This window comes from Nymphalis io, chromosome 9 (assembly GCF_905147045.1).
Source record: "Nymphalis io chromosome 9, ilAglIoxx1.1, whole genome shotgun sequence".
Taxonomy (NCBI): Eukaryota; Metazoa; Arthropoda; class Insecta; order Lepidoptera; family Nymphalidae; genus Nymphalis; species Nymphalis io.
Genome location: NC_065896.1, coordinates 10,432,044 through 10,450,950, shown reverse-complemented (window position 1 = coordinate 10,450,950; position 18,907 = coordinate 10,432,044). Strand labels below are relative to the sequence as shown.

Here is an 18,907-nt window from a genome sequence, read left to right as displayed (position 1 = left end):
ACCTCATTGTGCTATACAAAGAAGAATAAAATATGACATTCGGAAAGCCAAACTTCTTTCTTACCTTCGTTTCGCGTTCGTTCGCGTATATTATTACATTTACTATTGGAGCATAACCTTTATTGTGTTTACTATTACATTATAAATAAGAAGAATAATTATTACCAAATGATAACAGTTCTCCATTATGAATATTTAAATAAAATAATATTTTAGAGACTGTAAAGACTTAAAAATCAGACAAAATGTCTGATATGATGATAAACGGTAAGGTTTATTTATAACATACCAAAATACAAATTTTGTTACTAACTTTCAACATTTACAATATTTTTTATAACAAAGGTCGTATACTAACCTTCACAAAAAATATAAATAATTAGTGTTTGTCTAGAATTAGAATTATAATAATCAAATATTATTTACTTATTCTTACAGATTCTGTCCCTGTCGACAAAAAATGGAGTGAGTTAATCAGATATAACATATTTTTGATGAAACTAGTTGAGTTTGTAAGTATTTCTATCTCTAGATATTAAATGTTTATAATTAAAATTCGTTTAAAATATTTAGTTCTGCAATTATTTTTATAGGTTATTTCGCTAGCGATTACCTTGTTACCGATGATAATTCCTAGGCCTCAAGGTCATATGTACTGCATATCAACAGGCCCCACTTTAGTGGTTTCATTTTTATTCATAATATTGTACTTGCGCAGGAAGGTGCCATTATTCATGGAGAAAATGTATTTATTTTTCCAAATTTTGTTTACTTTTGGAGCGTTTGTTCAATGTTTTCTTTTAAACCTTGTAAGAGTTTGGTTATGGTTAATATATGGAGTTTTTTATTTTGCCTTATTAACAGCTCTGTCTCTTGATCTATTTTTAATTGCAAATGAAAGAGGTTGCACATTTAGTTGCGCTTAATGGTTTGTGTAAGATAATATTTATAAATAGTTACTTAAATAATACGACAGTTAAATAGATAATATTTTTTATTTACTATTGTTTTATTTGCTTTTACTATGTGTGATAACAAGAAAAACGTATATCGTATATAGGGTAAAAAAAACTTTTTTCTGATTTGCGACGTAATCATATCAAAATTATGAAATAAATATCTCCTATAGCATACATTCTAGAAGTCATAATCAAATTATTTTTGTTTTAACTTTTCATAATAGAAACAATTAGCGAACGAACATTATGAAAAAACTTTATTATCTATGTGATTTTTAGGTATTATTATGTAGTTACCTACAAATATTTCCAAAGTTTTTGACATTGACATTTACAACTTACAAGTAAAGTATATAACTTAAAAGTATATAACAAAATTAATTTAATGATTTTAAATTCAATAAAAGATAATAAGAACGCCATTTAGATATTATATAAATAAGAATATACATATATATTGTTAAATTTATATAGGTACTCAGTCATTTTTGCTTAAGATGTGCTGAGTATCGCTGTTTCTTAGAACATGCAATTTAAAAAAAAATGTTAATAAATTCGATATCATATCCCATTGTATACAGTTTTTTCGATTACGAAATTATAGAATCTCGTTTACTTTTAGGTAATGTCATTGCTTCTCATGATAATTCCGTTTGCATTGAACGATGCTGGAATCATGCACTGTCTGGCTGTTGCCCCAACACTCATCATGTCTGTTATGTTTATAGTACTCTATTTAGTGGACCAAGTGCATAACTTGGCTGAACAACTTTACTTATTCATACAAATATTTTTGAATATTGCCGCTTTTCTCCTAGTACTTTTGCAAACGGAACCCTCAGGAGGATTGTATGGACTATTTTATTGCCACCTCCTAATAGCTCTTTGTATAGACCAATACTATGTTATTAAAGAAAGAGGATTCATATTATTTGGTGACAATGATGATGACTGATTTTATTTAATAAATTAATTTACGTACATGCTATTATTTTATTGTTCTAATATAGTTGTCCAAGTAATGGATAGGTATTTAGGTAATACACTTACTAAAAATAGTCAAAACTTATAAAGTAAAATCTAATACTACCATCTAACTACAAGGGCATCTTACTTTTAGGTAGTTGCACTCCTTCTGAATATAATTCCTCATATTGTGGAGCCGGTGGATATTTGGCAATGTTTGGTCGCTGGTCCGACCCTTATGCTGTCCACATATTTAATGGTGCTATATGTCGTTGATCAGGTTCAATATGAAGCTGAATTTTATTTCATCATTATAGAACTTATTTTGACAATAATAGCATTTATAAATCTTTTCATTAGTGGTAAAATTGTTGGAGCAATTTATGGACTGTTTTATTTAGATTTGATAATAGCATTTTGTATGGATGGTTATTATATGTACAAAGAGAGAGGACTGACTCTATGATGGCTATTAAAATAATAATGTTGAGCGGCTTATCTTTTATTTTTAATAATTATTTGTAATATGTTATTTCTAACAGAAACAAAACTCTATCATAACTTCCTGTGATAAATAGTGATGTGATATGTTTAATAATGTGGACAATATAATATAAATTTATATGTGGATAAATATAAAGTGTAAATTAAAAAAAGTTGTAATGACAAAAATGTGCTGTGTTTTCAAAATTTGGATTAAAATATTGAAAAGGATATCTAGACTGACATTGAATGAAGTTGCATGGATCAGCTTGACATCATTGTCAATATTACTCATCTGGACTTGGATTAATGGAGAAACTAAGGTAATTAAATATGGTGATAATCCAGTGATAATGTGGTGGACTTCAGGATTTCCAGGAACCTCGGAAACCATACATTGTCCAAACAACTTAAAGTGTGATTTTATAAAAGATAAAAATTATAATGATGTTTTAAATGTCAATGCGTATTTGTTTTACGCAAGTAACATAAAATTTGATGATTTACCATTACCAAGGAATCCAAATAAAATTTTATGGGGCCTGTATCATGAGGAATCACCTAGAAATGTTGAAGAGTTGTTGCATGAAAAAACCCTAAGTCTATTCAATTATTCTGCAACATTTAGCCGATACAGCGACATTCCATTTCCTTTGCAGTATTTAGAATCTTTACACGATATAACGAGTACAAAATATTTTAAACCAACAAAAGTTAAAACAAAGTTGTTAAACGAAATATCGCCTATATTATATCTTCAATCCGACTGCGAAACGGCAACAGAAAGAGACACCTACGTAAAGGAACTAATGAAGTTTATTGAGATTGACTCATATGGAATCTGCCTGAATAATAAAGAAATGCCGATGAAATTCCAAGAAGATTACTTAAATAATTTGAATGATGACGATTTCCTTAATTACATTTCAAGGTACAAATTTGTACTGGCCATAGAAAACGGTGTATGCGAGGATTACGTAACGGAGAAGTTTTGGCGGGCTATTAAAATTGGTACCGTGCCTATTTATTTCGGTTCAACGACAATAAAAGACTGGTTACCAAACAACAAATCTGCTATTTTATTAGAGGATTTTCCAACACCGAAAAGGATGAGTGATCATCTAAAGAAACTTTTAAATAATGATAGTTTATACGAAGAATATTTAACACATAAGACGAAAGAAGAAATAACAAATAAAAGACTGATAGATGAATTTAAAACGAGACAATACCAAAAAGATGCTTTAGAAGTAGCTTTAAAGTTTGAATGTTTTATCTGTGGAAAACTTCATAACAATAATTTAGGGACGCAAGTAAAGCGGGTTGTGAGTAAAAAACATTATAACTGTCCTAAACCAATCTCCGCATTGACATTGCAAGTGAATCCTTCTAATGATTGGGTTTATTCTTGGGAAATGGCGAAGAAAAAAGCAGATGATATTTACGAAAAAGTTATTAATTTTAAATGAAATTCGACATCATTTTGTTATTCCATAGAAATATATATTTTATATTTGAATATATTTTTTATACCATTTATTTTTTATTGACATACGGAGCTTAATGGCGAAACCGGGTGTACTTGATAATGCAAGCCTCGTTTGATAACGTGGGGTATTTGCTTGGGCACCATCCTAAAAAGGTAAAGATAACGCTATGAACAAATATATTTAACGAAAACGTATTTAAAAACTAATTATTTATACTATTATACTTACGAAATGCAATCAATGATAGGACAAACGGATAGACACAAGGTACACCCCGTGCAATCGTCCGTTACGTGAGGTATATGCGTGTCTGGATTGAATCTAGAAAAAATAAATTTGCTTATATAAAACTAAGAAAAATAATAAAATTTTATTCTATATGCAAAGCGTTTAGATTACGTATATATAATTAAAATATATTTAAGAAAATATAGTTTTTTTTTTCATAAGATATTATATTTTCATAAATGATACGTATGTTGCAACACTAATACAGTACTTAACATATATAAAAAGAGTTATATATAAGAGTATACTTACTCGATAGCTTGGTACCCTGAGTCTGCACAAGCCATGTAGCATTTACCGCAATTTATACACATATCCTGAATATTAAAAGAAAATAAATAAATCACATATATTAATAGAAATTAAAAATTACGTAATAAAAACAAAAATAGAAAATATTTGAGCGAAATTGAGGTATATCGTCAATAGTTACTACTTTCTATTAAAATAAACTCGGGTACATATCGACATTATAATTTGTGTAATCTGTGCCAATGGAGAAAATATTTAAGTGCCTTTGTGCACTCGCACACTATTGCATTTAACTATTGCACTATTTCGGTTACTTAATATAAAACACTTTTAGGTGTGTCTTCCTAATTTGGAATAATATCAGCCGTATCAATATATTATGCACCTTAAATTAATTTTATTATATAATTAATTACAAGTAATTTTTTTTGCTGTCCATACTAACATAAGTACTGTCCTTTTTTACTCACGTCATCAATAAGGGCCACAACTTGCTTGGTGTTGTCCAATTGTTTATATGTGCCGATCCTTGGCAATGCTTCACCCAGTACGTCCTGAATTCGAGGGACGTTGACATTTCCATTGACAATAATATCTTTCTTAGCTAATGGACAATCGATTTTATTTTCACCTAATATATCAGAACTGAGCCTAATATTATGAAGTAATTCTTCACGTCTCTTATTATAAGGACCAAAATGTGCCAGCACCTAAAATTAACATAACATTCTTTAATATAGCCTTTCAGGCTATTATAAATATTCTAAAAAGTTTTCACGATTCTACCTTGCCATTATCATCTTTCAGGCTCTGAACTGGTTTGCCTTTCTGGTGTTTAGGGGTTGGAGGAGACTGACCGCTCCAACCGTTGAGGCCTTGAGAATGTAGATATAGAAGAGCTTTGAGACCTGTTATATAATCCTCTACTAATGTAAAGTCTTGGTTTTGCACCGCGCTGCAGATCTATAAAAATGTATAACAATACAATTAATTGTTGACTAGCAATGTAAAAGTCGCATAGGAATATGTTAAAAACTATAAAAAGTACTAAAAATTGTCTACGATCTCATCCCGATATCTTTCATCAGATAAGTCGATTATCAATCTATGTCAGTTACCTCAGTGATAATTAATACGTGAATAGTATATTTGTGTATATACAAAGACTGAATATAACAATAATACACTTATATTTTTTTAAATAAATATTTTCATTACCTTACGATAAAGCCTTTAAACTAAAATATTGAATATAAGAATATAAAGATGCCTAAAATATTAGTAAGGTTAGTAAAGGGGAATTAAATTATTTTAACTTTGAAACAAAATATCCTTAGTTTCAGTAATTTTTAAGAATTTTACAGATTACTAATCGATATATGATTTTAATATTTAACGATATTATTGCGATTCTATTTCACAATCTATCTCGGTACTCACTCATTTTTAATTTAAATTGTCGATAAACGACGCGAACCTGAACAACGGGCGCGCCGCACATAATAAACTGCAAAGCGGAGTCTGCGGAGTCGATGCCGCCAATGCCCAGTATGGGGAAGGCTGGCAGCTTGTTGGCGATGGCGGACACAGCGCGCAGGCCCATGGGACGAGTGGCGTTACCTGACACGCCACCGTAAGTTGTGTTCTTTTCGCGACCTATCAATAAAAAAAATTGGTAACGTACACATATTTGCATATACCCTTATTATTCATTCGACTTATTATAGCTGGTGATATATGTAACTATGTGTGGCAAAAATGTTGAGTCTTAATAATTTAATTTTTAGCACTATAATTAATTTAGTTTTTAATATAAATATGCCCTCCAGACCGTTTTCGGCCATGGCAATAGATTAGCCAACTGCGCAGGACATATTATAGTGCAAAAGTGTGTGCACAAATACAGGGACAGGTGGTCTCTATTTCTTTACTCTCATAATCCGATGTGACGGCAACCGGACACGACCGGAAAAAGTCAGACGCAGGACCAACGGCGTTATATGCTTTCCGAAGCACGGGAGTAGTAGTAAAAAATAGATAAAAAAATTGCCGTGAATTAAAAGATTTGCTATCCTTGAGTAATATCTTAATTTTCGAGCTAATACAATTTTTTATAAATATTTTAATGAACTCACCCACATTCGGCCATGGTGTCGCATCCGGTCTTACAGACATTAAACCCGAAACAGTGTTAATAGCCGACACGCCGCTCGCTCCACCTGGTCATTTAAATATTACTTACAATAATTATCTTATATATTCGGACAAATTTAGCAAATTAATATTCATAACTCTCTTTATAATTTGTCAGTTCGCCTCAATCTGGCATGACACCACTCACACATGGCTATGTGTATCAATGGATACCCTTACAATAATGAATACGTATATATATTGTTAAGAGATATGCAAGACTCTTAAAGAGTAATTGCGATAATAATATAGTATATTATACACAAACGTTGCAGTCAAATTCAAACATAAATAAACACCATAGAAGTTTCACATCAAAATAGTGTCAATAGTTTTTAAAATTGACAGTTTTGAAATATACAATAAGCGGGTTCATACCTTCATAAGCTGCCTTCGCAATGCCTACAATGTCGGTGATGTTGGGCGTCAGCTTTACGAAGAAAGGAATCTTTATCGCCTTACGCACCCATTGAGCTATTCCTTTGACTAATACTGGATCCTATTAAATTAAAAAAAAAACGATCTTTCACACGATACTTGCGAAACGTATTCCAATCGGTTTTCAATAAGATATTCAACATTGTATAGTCTATAATTTATATCATTGCAACATTGTTTCAACATCAACTTTTTTTAAACTTTTTATTTATTGTATTTATGACGCTAAATAAAAATCTACCTTATAACTGAGCTATTTATTTATCTATTGATAAAAATGCATACATAATATATACTATTTTATAGATCATTATTTAGAATTTCGTTATAAATTCCCAACACACGTTTGTATTGGGTACTATTTAATGGTAATCAAGTTATTCTCAATGTCTCGAAGGTTAATTCTATATACTTCATCACACTCTTCAAGCACTGACAATGATGGGATATTTACACGCTATTACTATTAAACATATTCTTAATAGCAATACCAGTATATAAAATAAATCTTCAATGTAATATTATTTGGAAAATACCTGTCCACAAGCGAGCCCCATCCCCGACTCTCCCATTCCGTGGGGACACGACAGATTGAGCTCCAACGCGTCTGCACCCGACGCTTCCGCTTTCTGAGACAGCTCTATCCAGTCAGCTTCGTTATACGAGCACATTATTGATGCTATAACCACCTACCAACATAATAATCATAATTACTTTTTGTTTGACGCATAAATATACGCTGACAGGCCAAGACGTAGTGTGTTTAATCATCAAAAACCTTTTTTTCCAATATCGCGTATATTAATTCCCCATCTCAAAATGAATAGTTAATGAAAGTAATGTAATTAGACATACAAAATCCATTACCAAATCCCGCAATCAATTAAGAGGGTACTCGTAACCTATTTTTCAATAAAGATAATAATCAAATATGAACAAGTTCTTTTACAAATTTATATATTACTAAAATACTATTAAGCAATTAATTATGCTGCGGATAAAAACTGGAATACAATATTTGTAGCAGTGTTTTGTCGACAATGTCGGTCACCTTCGTGGGGAAATCTCGTTTCAACTCCGTTATACTCTGACACCAGTAGGCGGCGCACTTCTCCGAGATGAGCTCGATGTTGAGGAAGGCGCCCTGCCCCGGCCCGTAGTTCTCGCCCGCCGTCACGCCGCGCACGATGCGCGGGGACACGTTGGTGACCAGGTCCTGGAGTTAGGTTGAAAAAATTACGTCTTTCTCGTTGAATTTACTAATTAATTGCCTCGTTGGTCTAGTGGCTTAATGTAAGGCCGCAGACCCGGAGGTCCTGGGTTGGCTGGCAGGTCGGGCTAATAAAAAGTTATTGGGGTTTTCTGTCTGAAAATTCTTAGTAGCAGCCCGGAGTCTGGAAGTTGGAAGTGTGTGCACTCCCGTACCTCGGTAAGCACGTAAAAGCCGTTGGTCCTGCGCCTGAACTCTTTCCGGTCGTGTCGGATTGCCGTCCCGTCGGATTATGAGAGTTAGGGAAGAGAGAGTGCACCTGTTGGTTTTTTGCACACACATGTGCACTATAATATCTCCTGCGTAGTTGGCTAATCTCTCTTGAGATTGGCCGCCGTGGCCGAAATCGGTCTGGAGGACATTATTATTACTAATTAATTTAAGCCCACTCATTCTTTAGTGTGTTTAAGTGTATTTATATTATAGTTTTTGTGATAATAGCTTTAGAAATATAAAATGGCAATGTATGGATGGACATTCAAACTAGTTATACCTTATCGAGTCCAAAAGTCTTGGTTACAACGAAACCCCAGCCCTGTTCAAAAGCTCGTCGGATCATGGCAGAGCTGGTGGTGGGAGGGGCGCTCGCCAAACCGAACGGGTTCTCGAATCGAATGCCGCACACCTCTACTGAGAGATCCACCTCGTCTATGGGGCAATGGAACTTGGGCAGTTCAACTGGAGAATTATATGGAATACCCTGAAATTTTTAAATATCATAGAGCGAGTCTATAGTAACATCATGTAAATGTCCAACTAATTGGTTATTGCTTTCTATCCAGTTCGTTTATTGACCTGCAGACCAACGATTTTCTTTACAATGTTTTTGTTATTAAATACTACATTAATTCCATAGACAAATAAAGTAAATTCATTTGAAATGAAATCCGTGATACATCGCACTGATCCCTTTCATGGATAGAACTTTATTCATGCCCGTTTAAATGGGTCTCACTAACTCACCAGTTACTTAACCGCAAAACATCAATACTTTATATTGTTGTGTTCTGATTTGCGGTCCTGTGAGCCAGTGTAACTACAGACACATGGAATATTACAATCACCCATCTAGACACAACATATTTTGAGCATGATACTCGAAACGGCTTACATAAAATAGGTACAAATTAGTAGTGTCCTTTATTGTAGTCATAAGAAATAATGTAAGTACTGACTTGTAAATAACAATGCATAAACCAAGCGGCAGTTTTTCCATCGTTCACAGACTCGACGGTGGTCTCCGCGACCCCAGCGAGGTCTCCACCGACGAACACTTGAGGGTTGCTGACACTCTGCATAGTCGTCTCATGCACTTCTGGCAACCCCCAACGGTTTAGCTTCACACCCGCCATAGCTTCTTTTACTGAAATATATAAAAAATCTTTTTTTTAAAAAAAGTTCGAAGGAACAATAAAATTTTTACAAGCTTTAATTTAAATTGCAATCTTTTGCAATTTCTAAACTTTTTCTTATCCTACGACTTGAAATATTCATGTTGGTTTCTGATAACAATGCACTTTTATGATAGCTCCAAACGACGGAAGGAGCATATTTACTGTCATTATCATAAAGTCCAGATCCGAACGCTGATATTATAAAATTGGCTTTTAACTGCAAAACTTGATCCGGGTCCTCGATCCATTCGCCATCTTCTAACTGTTCCGTGCGACACATTTTAAGAGCAACAATCTGTAATATAATAATATAATATTACATAAAATAATGTTATTACACCAAGATATATAATTTAACATCTATGAGTTTGTTTTTAAAAAGGAGTTGGGGTTTAAAATGGGTTTTCTATCATGAAAATCTCAATGCCAATCTAGGGTTTGGAAGTTGAAAGTTGCCGTGCCCGAAAAAGTAAGCAAAGCCGTTGCGAGAATTCTAACCACATATGCTTATTACAGGGAATTGTGAAGAAAAATATCAATACGCTCATTTTACATTTTTACCAAAACTTGTTATAAGCTTGATAAGTAAAAAAACATACACAATATTTAACTCCCAACTAATAGAATAATTGCATAAGTGTATGCTGTTTCGCCTCGATACAGAATGTAAATGTTCTGTCTGTACCTTTCCATCTCGAACAATAACTTCTTGTGGAGACATGAACGACATGAATTCACATTTTTCTTCTTTAGCGAGATCAACCTGTAATACATTTAATACTATTTATATATGTATACATTTATAATAATTATAATAATTTAGATAAGCGTAAAGTTATTTTTTGTGCATGTCGGTAATTTGAAAATAAGTAAATTTATTACGTTTTTGAATATGAAGTTTACAAAAACAAAAATGTAAGTATATTACCTCTTCCGGGACAGCTCTGATGTTAGTGAAGCCCTTCCGGAACACAACAAACACTCGCCTCGCGCCGCAGCGCAGGGCGGAGGTCGCGCAGTCAAACGCGGTGTCTCCCGCTCCCAGGACTATCACGTTGCCGTACAGCTCTGGCAAAGCGGACTTGCAGGCACACATGCCTGGATACACATTGTGATTTTAATAAAAATAACATACGGCTAAACGTTTACAATTAATAATGATCTATTGGTAATACAAAAGCAGAAAAAATGGCCGTCGATCGTAATTTATGAGATTTATTTATTAATTTACTTTGTAGAACAAAATGAATTTGCACAAAAGGTGGGTTTAACGGCTAACGCTATTGCTTTTTCTACTAGCCAACCTCAGAAACAACAATAATAACACATATTCAAATTATATATTTATAAATATATATAATATGAAGAAATACATATGTATATCTAAATTTTATAAATTGAAATATGACGTACATATATTGTAAAAATAGATTCCAACTAAGATTAGTTCGTTTCAACAAACCTCTTTTGCTTCCTTTAGAAACGAGCGGTAAGAAGTCTTTACTGGTATAAAATCCCATATCCTTTGTGAGATCTTTGAAGATAGGAATGTTTTTAGGTTCTGGTAGACCGATGCCTAGAAAAACAGCGGAGTGACCATCTTTTAGTAAACCCTAGAAAATAAACGTATTATTTAAATTTTACGAATATAATAGTTTTTCTAAAATATTAAGTTTATTACAAATATTAATCTATCCTTTCTTAAATTTCCCACTACATTTAACAATTACGCGTTCATCTTGTTCTAGAACTTGGAATACTTATATAGATACAAATATCAATAGTTTTAAGCACGTGTTCGTAATTGAACAATAAGTCACCAACAATTACAGAAAAAACAAATTTTGGTTAACAATTTATTATAATTACAAAATTCACTCTCTTAAAACTTCGTAAAAATTAAATTATTCTAGAACGAAAGTCTATTTTTAACTTTTGTACTATATGGTCGGCAGAAGCGGAAATGGGCTACCATAAGATAGTAAATGATCACCGCTTACTGTAATGAACGGACCGCCAACAATCGGATCCAAAATGTTATGTCTGGTGCCATTAATGATATTTATTTACCCATTACTCAAAACTGAACACAACAATTTAAGTATTGTTGATTAAGTACAAAATAAAATTAAAGAATTTCTATACAAATTATGGTTGTTAACAGTTATTTTTTATTAAAAAGAGAAATCATCGACATACATCAACCGTAATATCATTTGAAGAAAGACTTCTACCAGTTACGAAATTAACTCCCAAGTTTTTTATAAGTTCGATTTCAAATTGCACCACATCGTATGGAAGACGATATTGAGGTATCTCAGACGAACTAAAACAAAAAAATATAAATTAGTTATATTATAATCCGAGACTAATTTAAAATATAAAAACCATTTAGTAGTTATCTAGTAATTTTATTAACCACATAGGTGCTATTCACCAAAATACGTTGCGATGCCTCTTCCAAATTATTTTATCCAATTATCATTTATCAAGTGTCAGTAAATACGATTTTAATACGACAAAAACTAACAAACATTATTGTTTAATATTTGAGTACTTAAAGTTTATTTGTGAAACGTTTAACATTATACTTTAATAATATCTTTAAGAATTCTTTTCCGGGCGGAATTTTAATTAAAAAGTATCAATTTACCTAAGTCCACCTAAAAATCTCTCCTTTTCGTAAACTGTTACGTTCTTATAACCAAGACGTGCCAAGAAGCACGCACAACTCAGACTGGCAGGTCCTCCGCCAATCAACGCGATCTTCTGATCCCCACCATTAGGTAAAGGCTTTGTTTTAGGGTCCACAGTTTGACGAATACCCATCCTCATAAATATCTAAAAGTAAAACATTAAATAAATAATCAATAAAATTCGATCGTATCCATATATTATTGAAATATAGGTAATACTTTAATAATTCTTAGTGTATATTTATCTTTCAGTATTACATTTCCAACGTATCTAGATAGGTCGCGAATAATCTCTGATAAGACTGCTAATTTATTATATTTTACACAATTATAATCTCAATAGCAAAATACATATTTCATCATTTTGGAGCACAATGTTATGAATTTATAATTTTTTTTTATGAAAAAGATAATTTTAACTTAATATTATAGGGACTTATCGTTAGCATACTTCAATGATGGGTGGTGGCTGTATGGTGCATACTTATGTCTTTTTTGTCAAATCAAGGAACAAAATAAACTTACGTCAACCGCGAAATGTTGCAAACCGCCAATATTAATAGCTCCTTCCTCGCTGGCATGTAGGTTGCAGCCACCTACGCAAAGATCGCTGGTCGGACATACCATACCACAGGTGAGGCCTAAGGGGTTGTCGGACAGGATTGCTTTGGCAGCTCCATAATAATTCTGTAAAAAACAAAATGGGTTTTGTAATAAAAAAAGTTTAATATAGTTTAGGTGTTTATAGAAGTATTGTTGTTGCTTTGTAGCTATTAACGTAAGCACATGTATATATTACAACATAATATTTATTGTATTGTCATTATCACTATATTTTAATACTATTGTTATAATTTATAAAAAGGTCATCTACATAGGATATGTCCAATTATTTCTTTAAATTTTGTAAACCTTTAACGTTAAATATATCTCACAATAATAAATTAAATATGTTTAATTTGTGACTTACTTTATTTGCAATGCTAGTAATGAAGCTTTTGACATCGATTTGTGTTGGACAGGACTTCTGACACGGTGCGTCTGCGCACTTGAGGCATCTCGCGGCTTCCTTCAGTGCCCCGCGCTCAGACAGCGTTGTGTGCTTGATGTCATCAAAGTTCTTTTCCAATGTTGGACAGCTCTAGAAAAATAAATTACGTAAAACATTAATGTATGACGTAAATGACTTGCATTTTTTTGTATTTATTATAAAACGAAAGGATGAAACATAACATTCCCCTTGTTTTTAAAGAAATGGGCTAAATTCCACGCGATATTTGTTGTTTAATTAACGGAATATAATTATTTATATTTGAAATATTTTCTTTTATGAGATCATCAGGATTTTTTCTATAGAAAAATTCTCAGTGGCCCGAAGTTTGGAACTTAGAAGTGCTTACACTTCTGTGCCTCGAAAAGCATGTGAATTAATTTGCCCTAAGTGTATTTCTCGCTGGTCTGGTGTCGGATCATCTGGTGTCGGATCGGTTTCATCGGTTTATATATATGGTATAGTAAGTAAATAGAGAAAGTACTTTTCATATAGCACATGCTTGTGCACTATTATATCTCCTACGCATTTGTCTAACCTCAATCAATAAAAACAAGTACTGACTACAAGTAATTATACCAGTTACAATTTTTTTTTTTCAAAAAAGTTATAATGATGATGATGATGGAAATAATATTTAGTATTTTTACGGTAGGTACAATTATATCATGTACTTACGGTACACTTTCGGTCTTCATTCCTTTTCCAATGTTGTTTATTTTTCTTGGTTTGAGCTGACGGCACCAAGTTGCTGTAGGGTTTGACCGTTGGATTTAATTTTAAAAGATTCTGAAATTCGAAAACAAAATTCGGTTATTTATGAAATTAAAACTTTGTTGCGGTTGTCAACGTGCAATTCCAAGGCATTGTTAATTAGGGTTTTAAAAAAATAATGAAGAAATGTGTTGCGTTCTTGTATGTGTGTGCATGTACATTTGATATAAGTAATTTTCAATTTATCTTAAATTCTCTGTATTTAAAGTTTTATGTCATACACATCATAAATAAACTGCATATGGAACTGCCACTGAGGAAATGTATGAGTAGTAGAATCATAAATATAAAGAAAAAACCCGAAGCTTCCTTTTCCGATTTACAAGGGACATTGTTATCCTTTCTTTCCGTGATGCAAAACTTCACTTGTTCGCAGAAATAGGCTTTGATCCTGAATTACTCTTCGAAGCTCACAAAATGCTTCTTATACAATTACTGTGCGGTTTTATGGGAGATCTATTGAGATTTATTAGTATTTGTTACGTAGTATTTTAGCAAATGCCTGATCGATTAACGAGTTACAATTCAACAACTAAGAGAATCAAACAGAAGTATAACATAACATAGTGAATAGTCTTCATATAACCGACAAGTATTACACATAGAAAGTACGACAAGGTTATTTGGGCTAACACAATAACCAAAATTCAGACAATTGAACTGGCTTAGATCTTTAAATTTATGTTGATATACTTCCTCAAAAATGAGTGTTGAATGATTTTTGCAACAGGTTATTTTTTGAATCGTAATTCCGATCCTCTTGACGAAAAATACTATATTTATGATAATTTGAAAACCTACATTATATCAATTCACGTAGTAATTCTTATAATCCATACCATATAATGCGAAAATCGTATAACATTAGTTACCTACTCCTTGATATGCTGTCGTTATTTTATTTATCAATTTATTCGATAGCAAAGTTTCATATGGCTATAATATGTAACTAAAGCTAAAAATATTACACCAGCCGTTCTCTTTATCGTAATATTTCTAAACAAACTATCGGGTACCTTATATCACTAAATATGTTTTGTGTTGTTTATAATTCTGTCATTGTAACTTTAATATTACTTTTGTATTAGAATATATATATAGAATATAGGCAGGCACAAGAGACATAACATCGTAGTTGGTGGCGCATTGGCGATGTAAGCGATGCTTAGCATTTCTTACAATGCCAATGTCACAGGCGTTGGTGACCACTTTCTATGGTCCATATTCTCGTCCGCCAATCTATACTATAAAATATAAATAAATAAATATATATATACATTGCTCTGTGCGTGAGATTAAGATGTGTTTTTTTAGATTTACCTCATATTTTGTTACCGTTTGAATAATATTAATATTTAACTAAAAAAATTGTTTATATTATATAAGAAATTGACTAAAATGTTTTTATAATATTTCAAACAATCTAAAATGAATCTCTGTTAAATGTCAAAGGTCTTAGATAAGAGATATGAAATGTAATATTGTGTTACGAATATACGTAATTGTTATATTATTACGTCGCATATATGTACATATACATTCTATTTTGTTGTACATACTCCACATTTAAATATCCATAAACCTTATCTAATATATAAAAATCTCGTGTCACGGTGGTTATACTCGAACTCCTCCGAAACGGCTCGACCAATTTTTATGAAATTTGTTATATATATTTGGGAGGTATGAGAATAGGTTGTAAAGTATTTTTCATACCGCTGGCTAATAAGAGTGTCCCTATCCAGATTTTTTTTCTATTTTTTTTAGACATTTTTTTAAATTTGTATTTTATTTTGATTAAGCATCAAAAATACATATAACGCCAAATTTTTACCCTCCTTACCCATCATCCCATTTTGTAATCACGATTTTAGTATTTTTGTATGAACAATATCAAAATAATTATTTAAAGTCAACCTTATCGTACTTTCGTCTACGTCATTCACGAGAAGCGTCGCGTCATTTTAACATTTAAAAATTTACAAAATATTTAACGATTTTTTTAATTGATAAGAAATATAAACGTGTGTTATGATATTAAAAAGGTTGTTAAAATAGTATAAGATCAAATTCATTATCGATATACCATAATTGGTATACTGTTCCTGAAGTTCATTCGCACAAGAAAAAATATCGCAAAGGACTTCGTTCCTCCCCGGGTCTCTTCTTCCCCAACCGTACATGTTTTGTTATTGTTTTAATATACACGGAACTTATATCGTGTCTTCAACGCAATTTTATGGAGGAAAGTCAAGAAACCGAAATTGTAGCAAGTGTAAATAATAAAATCTTTATTTAAAAAAAACAAAGTCCATATTTAAAAAAAAAAAACAAAATCAATGACCATTATTTATTAAGCAATTATAACAATATTTAATTTATAGTAAACTCTGCTTTGATCGTTTGAAACTATTAAAGACATTTTTGATGTTTAATTTATTGTTAAAAGGTTTATTACTTTTACTATTACTTTACTACTGGTGGTAGAGCTTTATGCAAGCTCGTCTGGGTAGGTACCATCCACTCATCAGATATTCTACCGCAAAACAACAGTACTTGATATTGTTGTGTTCCGGTTTTAAGGGTGAGTGAGCCAGTGTAATTACAGGCACAAGGGACATAACATCTTAGTTCCCAAGGTTGGTGGCGCATTGGTGATGTAAGCGATGCTTAACATTTCTTACATGTCAATGTCTATGGGTGTTGGTGACCACTTACCATCAGGTGGCCCATATGCTCGTCCGCCTTTCTATTCTATAAAAAAAAATCACTATACTTATATACTTTACTTTGACAATATTCGAAATAAAATCCTTTAGAAATACTCTATTCTGAATATTTATTATATTCTGAATCAAATTTAATAATTTAATACAATAAGTAAAACTTAACACCATTTGAATTCTGTTAGCAGTACCACCTTTGAACGGATTATGTTTGTTTATATAGTTTGTGTGAAATAAATCATCTCGAGTTGTGTAAAAACTATATTTCAAAAAATATTTAGCAGTAATTCAATTTGTCTATTTTAATAGAAACTGTTAGTTGCTAATAATTGAATCGATTGAAAGGCGAAGACGCGGTTGCCTCACTGGAATTATAAAAGGATTAATTTAAATTAATATCTTAGGAGTCACGGTAAAATTAAAATTCTCGCGCAAGAAGAAAAATTATGTTGATGGTCAACGATGCGACAACGAAATAGCCAACGAAAATATTATGTTCCATTCGTATGTACTATGTTTATTACATATTCTACCGCCAAACTGCAATATTTTTTATGTATTGTTGTGTTCCGGCTTAAGGGCGATGCACTACAGGCACAAGAGACAATTTAGTTTCCAAGGTTGGTGGCGCATTCGCGATGTAAGGAACGCTTAATATTTTTATAATGACAATGTATATGAGTGGGGGCTATTTATATATATTCATACTGTCAGCCAATATCCATTTTTATACATGATTACTTTTAAATTAGTTATTTATTCCCTTTCGTTCTCTAATTTAAGGTCCAAAAGATCAACAATTCAAGAAACGACAACTTGTCAGTGTCGGTAAAAAGTCGTTAATTTGAATAAGTTTTGTTTTACATAAAGATTTAAAAAAATGCATTATAATCAAATTATTTGTTTCGAAATATCGTTTTATTGACATCGTTTTTAATTGCTATACGAAATCCATTACTAATTGTAGAATTAATTAATGGAAAAATCAAACGTATTTATTTTGGAGAATATAATGTATCTATCTTAACATAGTTAAATGTTCAGCCGTTTTTTGTTTTTCTTTTCTCTGGTATATCAACGCTGGTTTTGCACAAAATATTCTGCCAATATCACGTATACATAACATAGAAGACAAGTAAGAATTTAGTTAATTTGAATAACAAATTTCGAAGTTTTCATTGATGATATTAATAGAAATAATGCAACGCAACAGTAAATATCCAGTAATATAAATTAATTATTTGGACGCAGTCATAATAATTACCTACTACAGTTTTAATTTATTTTGTACAGTCTTATAAGTAAGCAGGTCATTCGTGTAGGTATTTTTTTTATTTCATCGTATTATACATTATTTCGTGGAATTTTATATATTCCATATTGTTTTCAATTACTTATACAAATAAAATTTCTTAGTTTAAATATTTAATCCTAATATGTAATAATGGTTAAACTTTAATACCGAAATGTTTTTATTTAAAGGCTTATTCCAAGGTCTATTGCGACACACGTAGCTAATGAATAATGTTTGAGATTCTATTTAATTTGTGTTGTAAACATTCGCATTAGTTGTATAAAATTCGTATACTGACCTCGATGTCCGGTAGCTCTCGACTTAAAAGTTTCGCCATATCGAAAATAAACTTTATATATATTAAAAAAAGGTTGAATAACGTTTGTTAATTTTTGCACGAAATACGTAGGCGCAGTGGACTGCTCACTGGCAGCGCTACACTCACGACTGACTCGAATTTCATCGTTTCAAGTTCATATCTTTGTTCTAGTTCGACCAGTTTAAACTGAGCTATATATTTTACGCATTTATAACAAACTTACTATTGTTTTATGTCTTATCATAATATCGAAAATGCAATCTCTTAAACGCAAGATAAGTGGGTATCTATTTAACTCTTACGTAGAATATTTA

General features: G+C 31.7%; 2 protein-coding genes across 4 annotated transcripts; one reads left to right on the top strand and one right to left on the bottom strand.

Annotated features, from left to right (window-relative positions):
• The first annotated feature begins 150 nt into the window (after positions 1-150).
• LOC126770571 (alpha-(1,3)-fucosyltransferase 10) lies at positions 151-3,945 on the top strand. Of its 3 annotated transcripts, none has more exons than XR_007669465.1 (3): positions 151-267; positions 439-512; positions 594-717. XR_007669465.1 is itself a non-coding variant. In XM_050490030.1 (3 exons), the coding sequence occupies exon 3, from the start codon at positions 2,549-2,551 to the stop codon at positions 3,875-3,877; it is 1,329 nt and encodes a 442-aa protein (XP_050345987.1). In that variant the 5' UTR covers positions 169-267; positions 439-512; positions 2,080-2,548; the 3' UTR covers positions 3,878-3,945. The 3 variants fall into 3 exon arrangements, 2 of the variants coding, with proteins under 2 accessions (XP_050345987.1, XP_050345988.1); XM_050490030.1 differs by lacking the exon at positions 594-717 and adding an exon at positions 2,080-3,945 and having other exon boundaries at positions 169-267; XM_050490031.1 differs by lacking the exons at positions 151-267; positions 439-512; positions 594-717 and adding exons at positions 1,383-1,996; positions 2,080-3,945.
• LOC126770493 (dihydropyrimidine dehydrogenase [NADP(+)]) lies at positions 3,846-18,719 on the bottom strand. Its single transcript, XM_050489894.1, has 22 exons — positions 18,573-18,719; positions 14,159-14,269; positions 13,400-13,570; positions 12,955-13,116; positions 12,387-12,574; positions 11,933-12,059; positions 11,196-11,346; positions 10,662-10,831; positions 10,419-10,496; positions 9,896-10,028; positions 9,515-9,702; positions 8,833-9,039; positions 8,121-8,285; positions 7,606-7,758; positions 7,010-7,130; positions 6,574-6,657; positions 5,916-6,094; positions 5,225-5,401; positions 4,909-5,148; positions 4,439-4,503; positions 4,127-4,219; positions 3,846-4,042 (listed from the first exon to the last, which is right to left on the bottom strand). Exons 1-22 carry the CDS (start codon positions 18,609-18,611, stop codon positions 3,952-3,954), a joined length of 3,093 nt encoding a protein of 1,030 aa, XP_050345851.1. The 5' UTR covers positions 18,612-18,719; the 3' UTR covers positions 3,846-3,951.
• Positions 18,720-18,907: the final 188 nt, after the last annotated feature.

Excerpts from the sequence above, each read along its gene's own strand:
- LOC126770571 (XM_050490030.1), top strand. The coding sequence starts at position 2,549 with ATGTGGATAAATATAAAGTGTAAATTAAAAAAAGTTGTAATGACAAAA.
- LOC126770493 (XM_050489894.1), bottom strand. The coding sequence starts at position 18,611 with ATGGCGAAACTTTTAAGTCGAGAGCTACCGGACATCGAG. Across the intron at positions 9,040-9,514 it reads TTATGCATTGTTATTTACAA|GGTATTCCATATAATTCTCC; the intron begins GTCAGTACTTAC and ends TAAAAATTTCAG. Across the intron at positions 4,043-4,126 it reads CCTATCATTGATTGCATTTC|GATGGTGCCCAAGCAAATAC; the intron begins GTAAGTATAATA and ends TTACCTTTTTAG.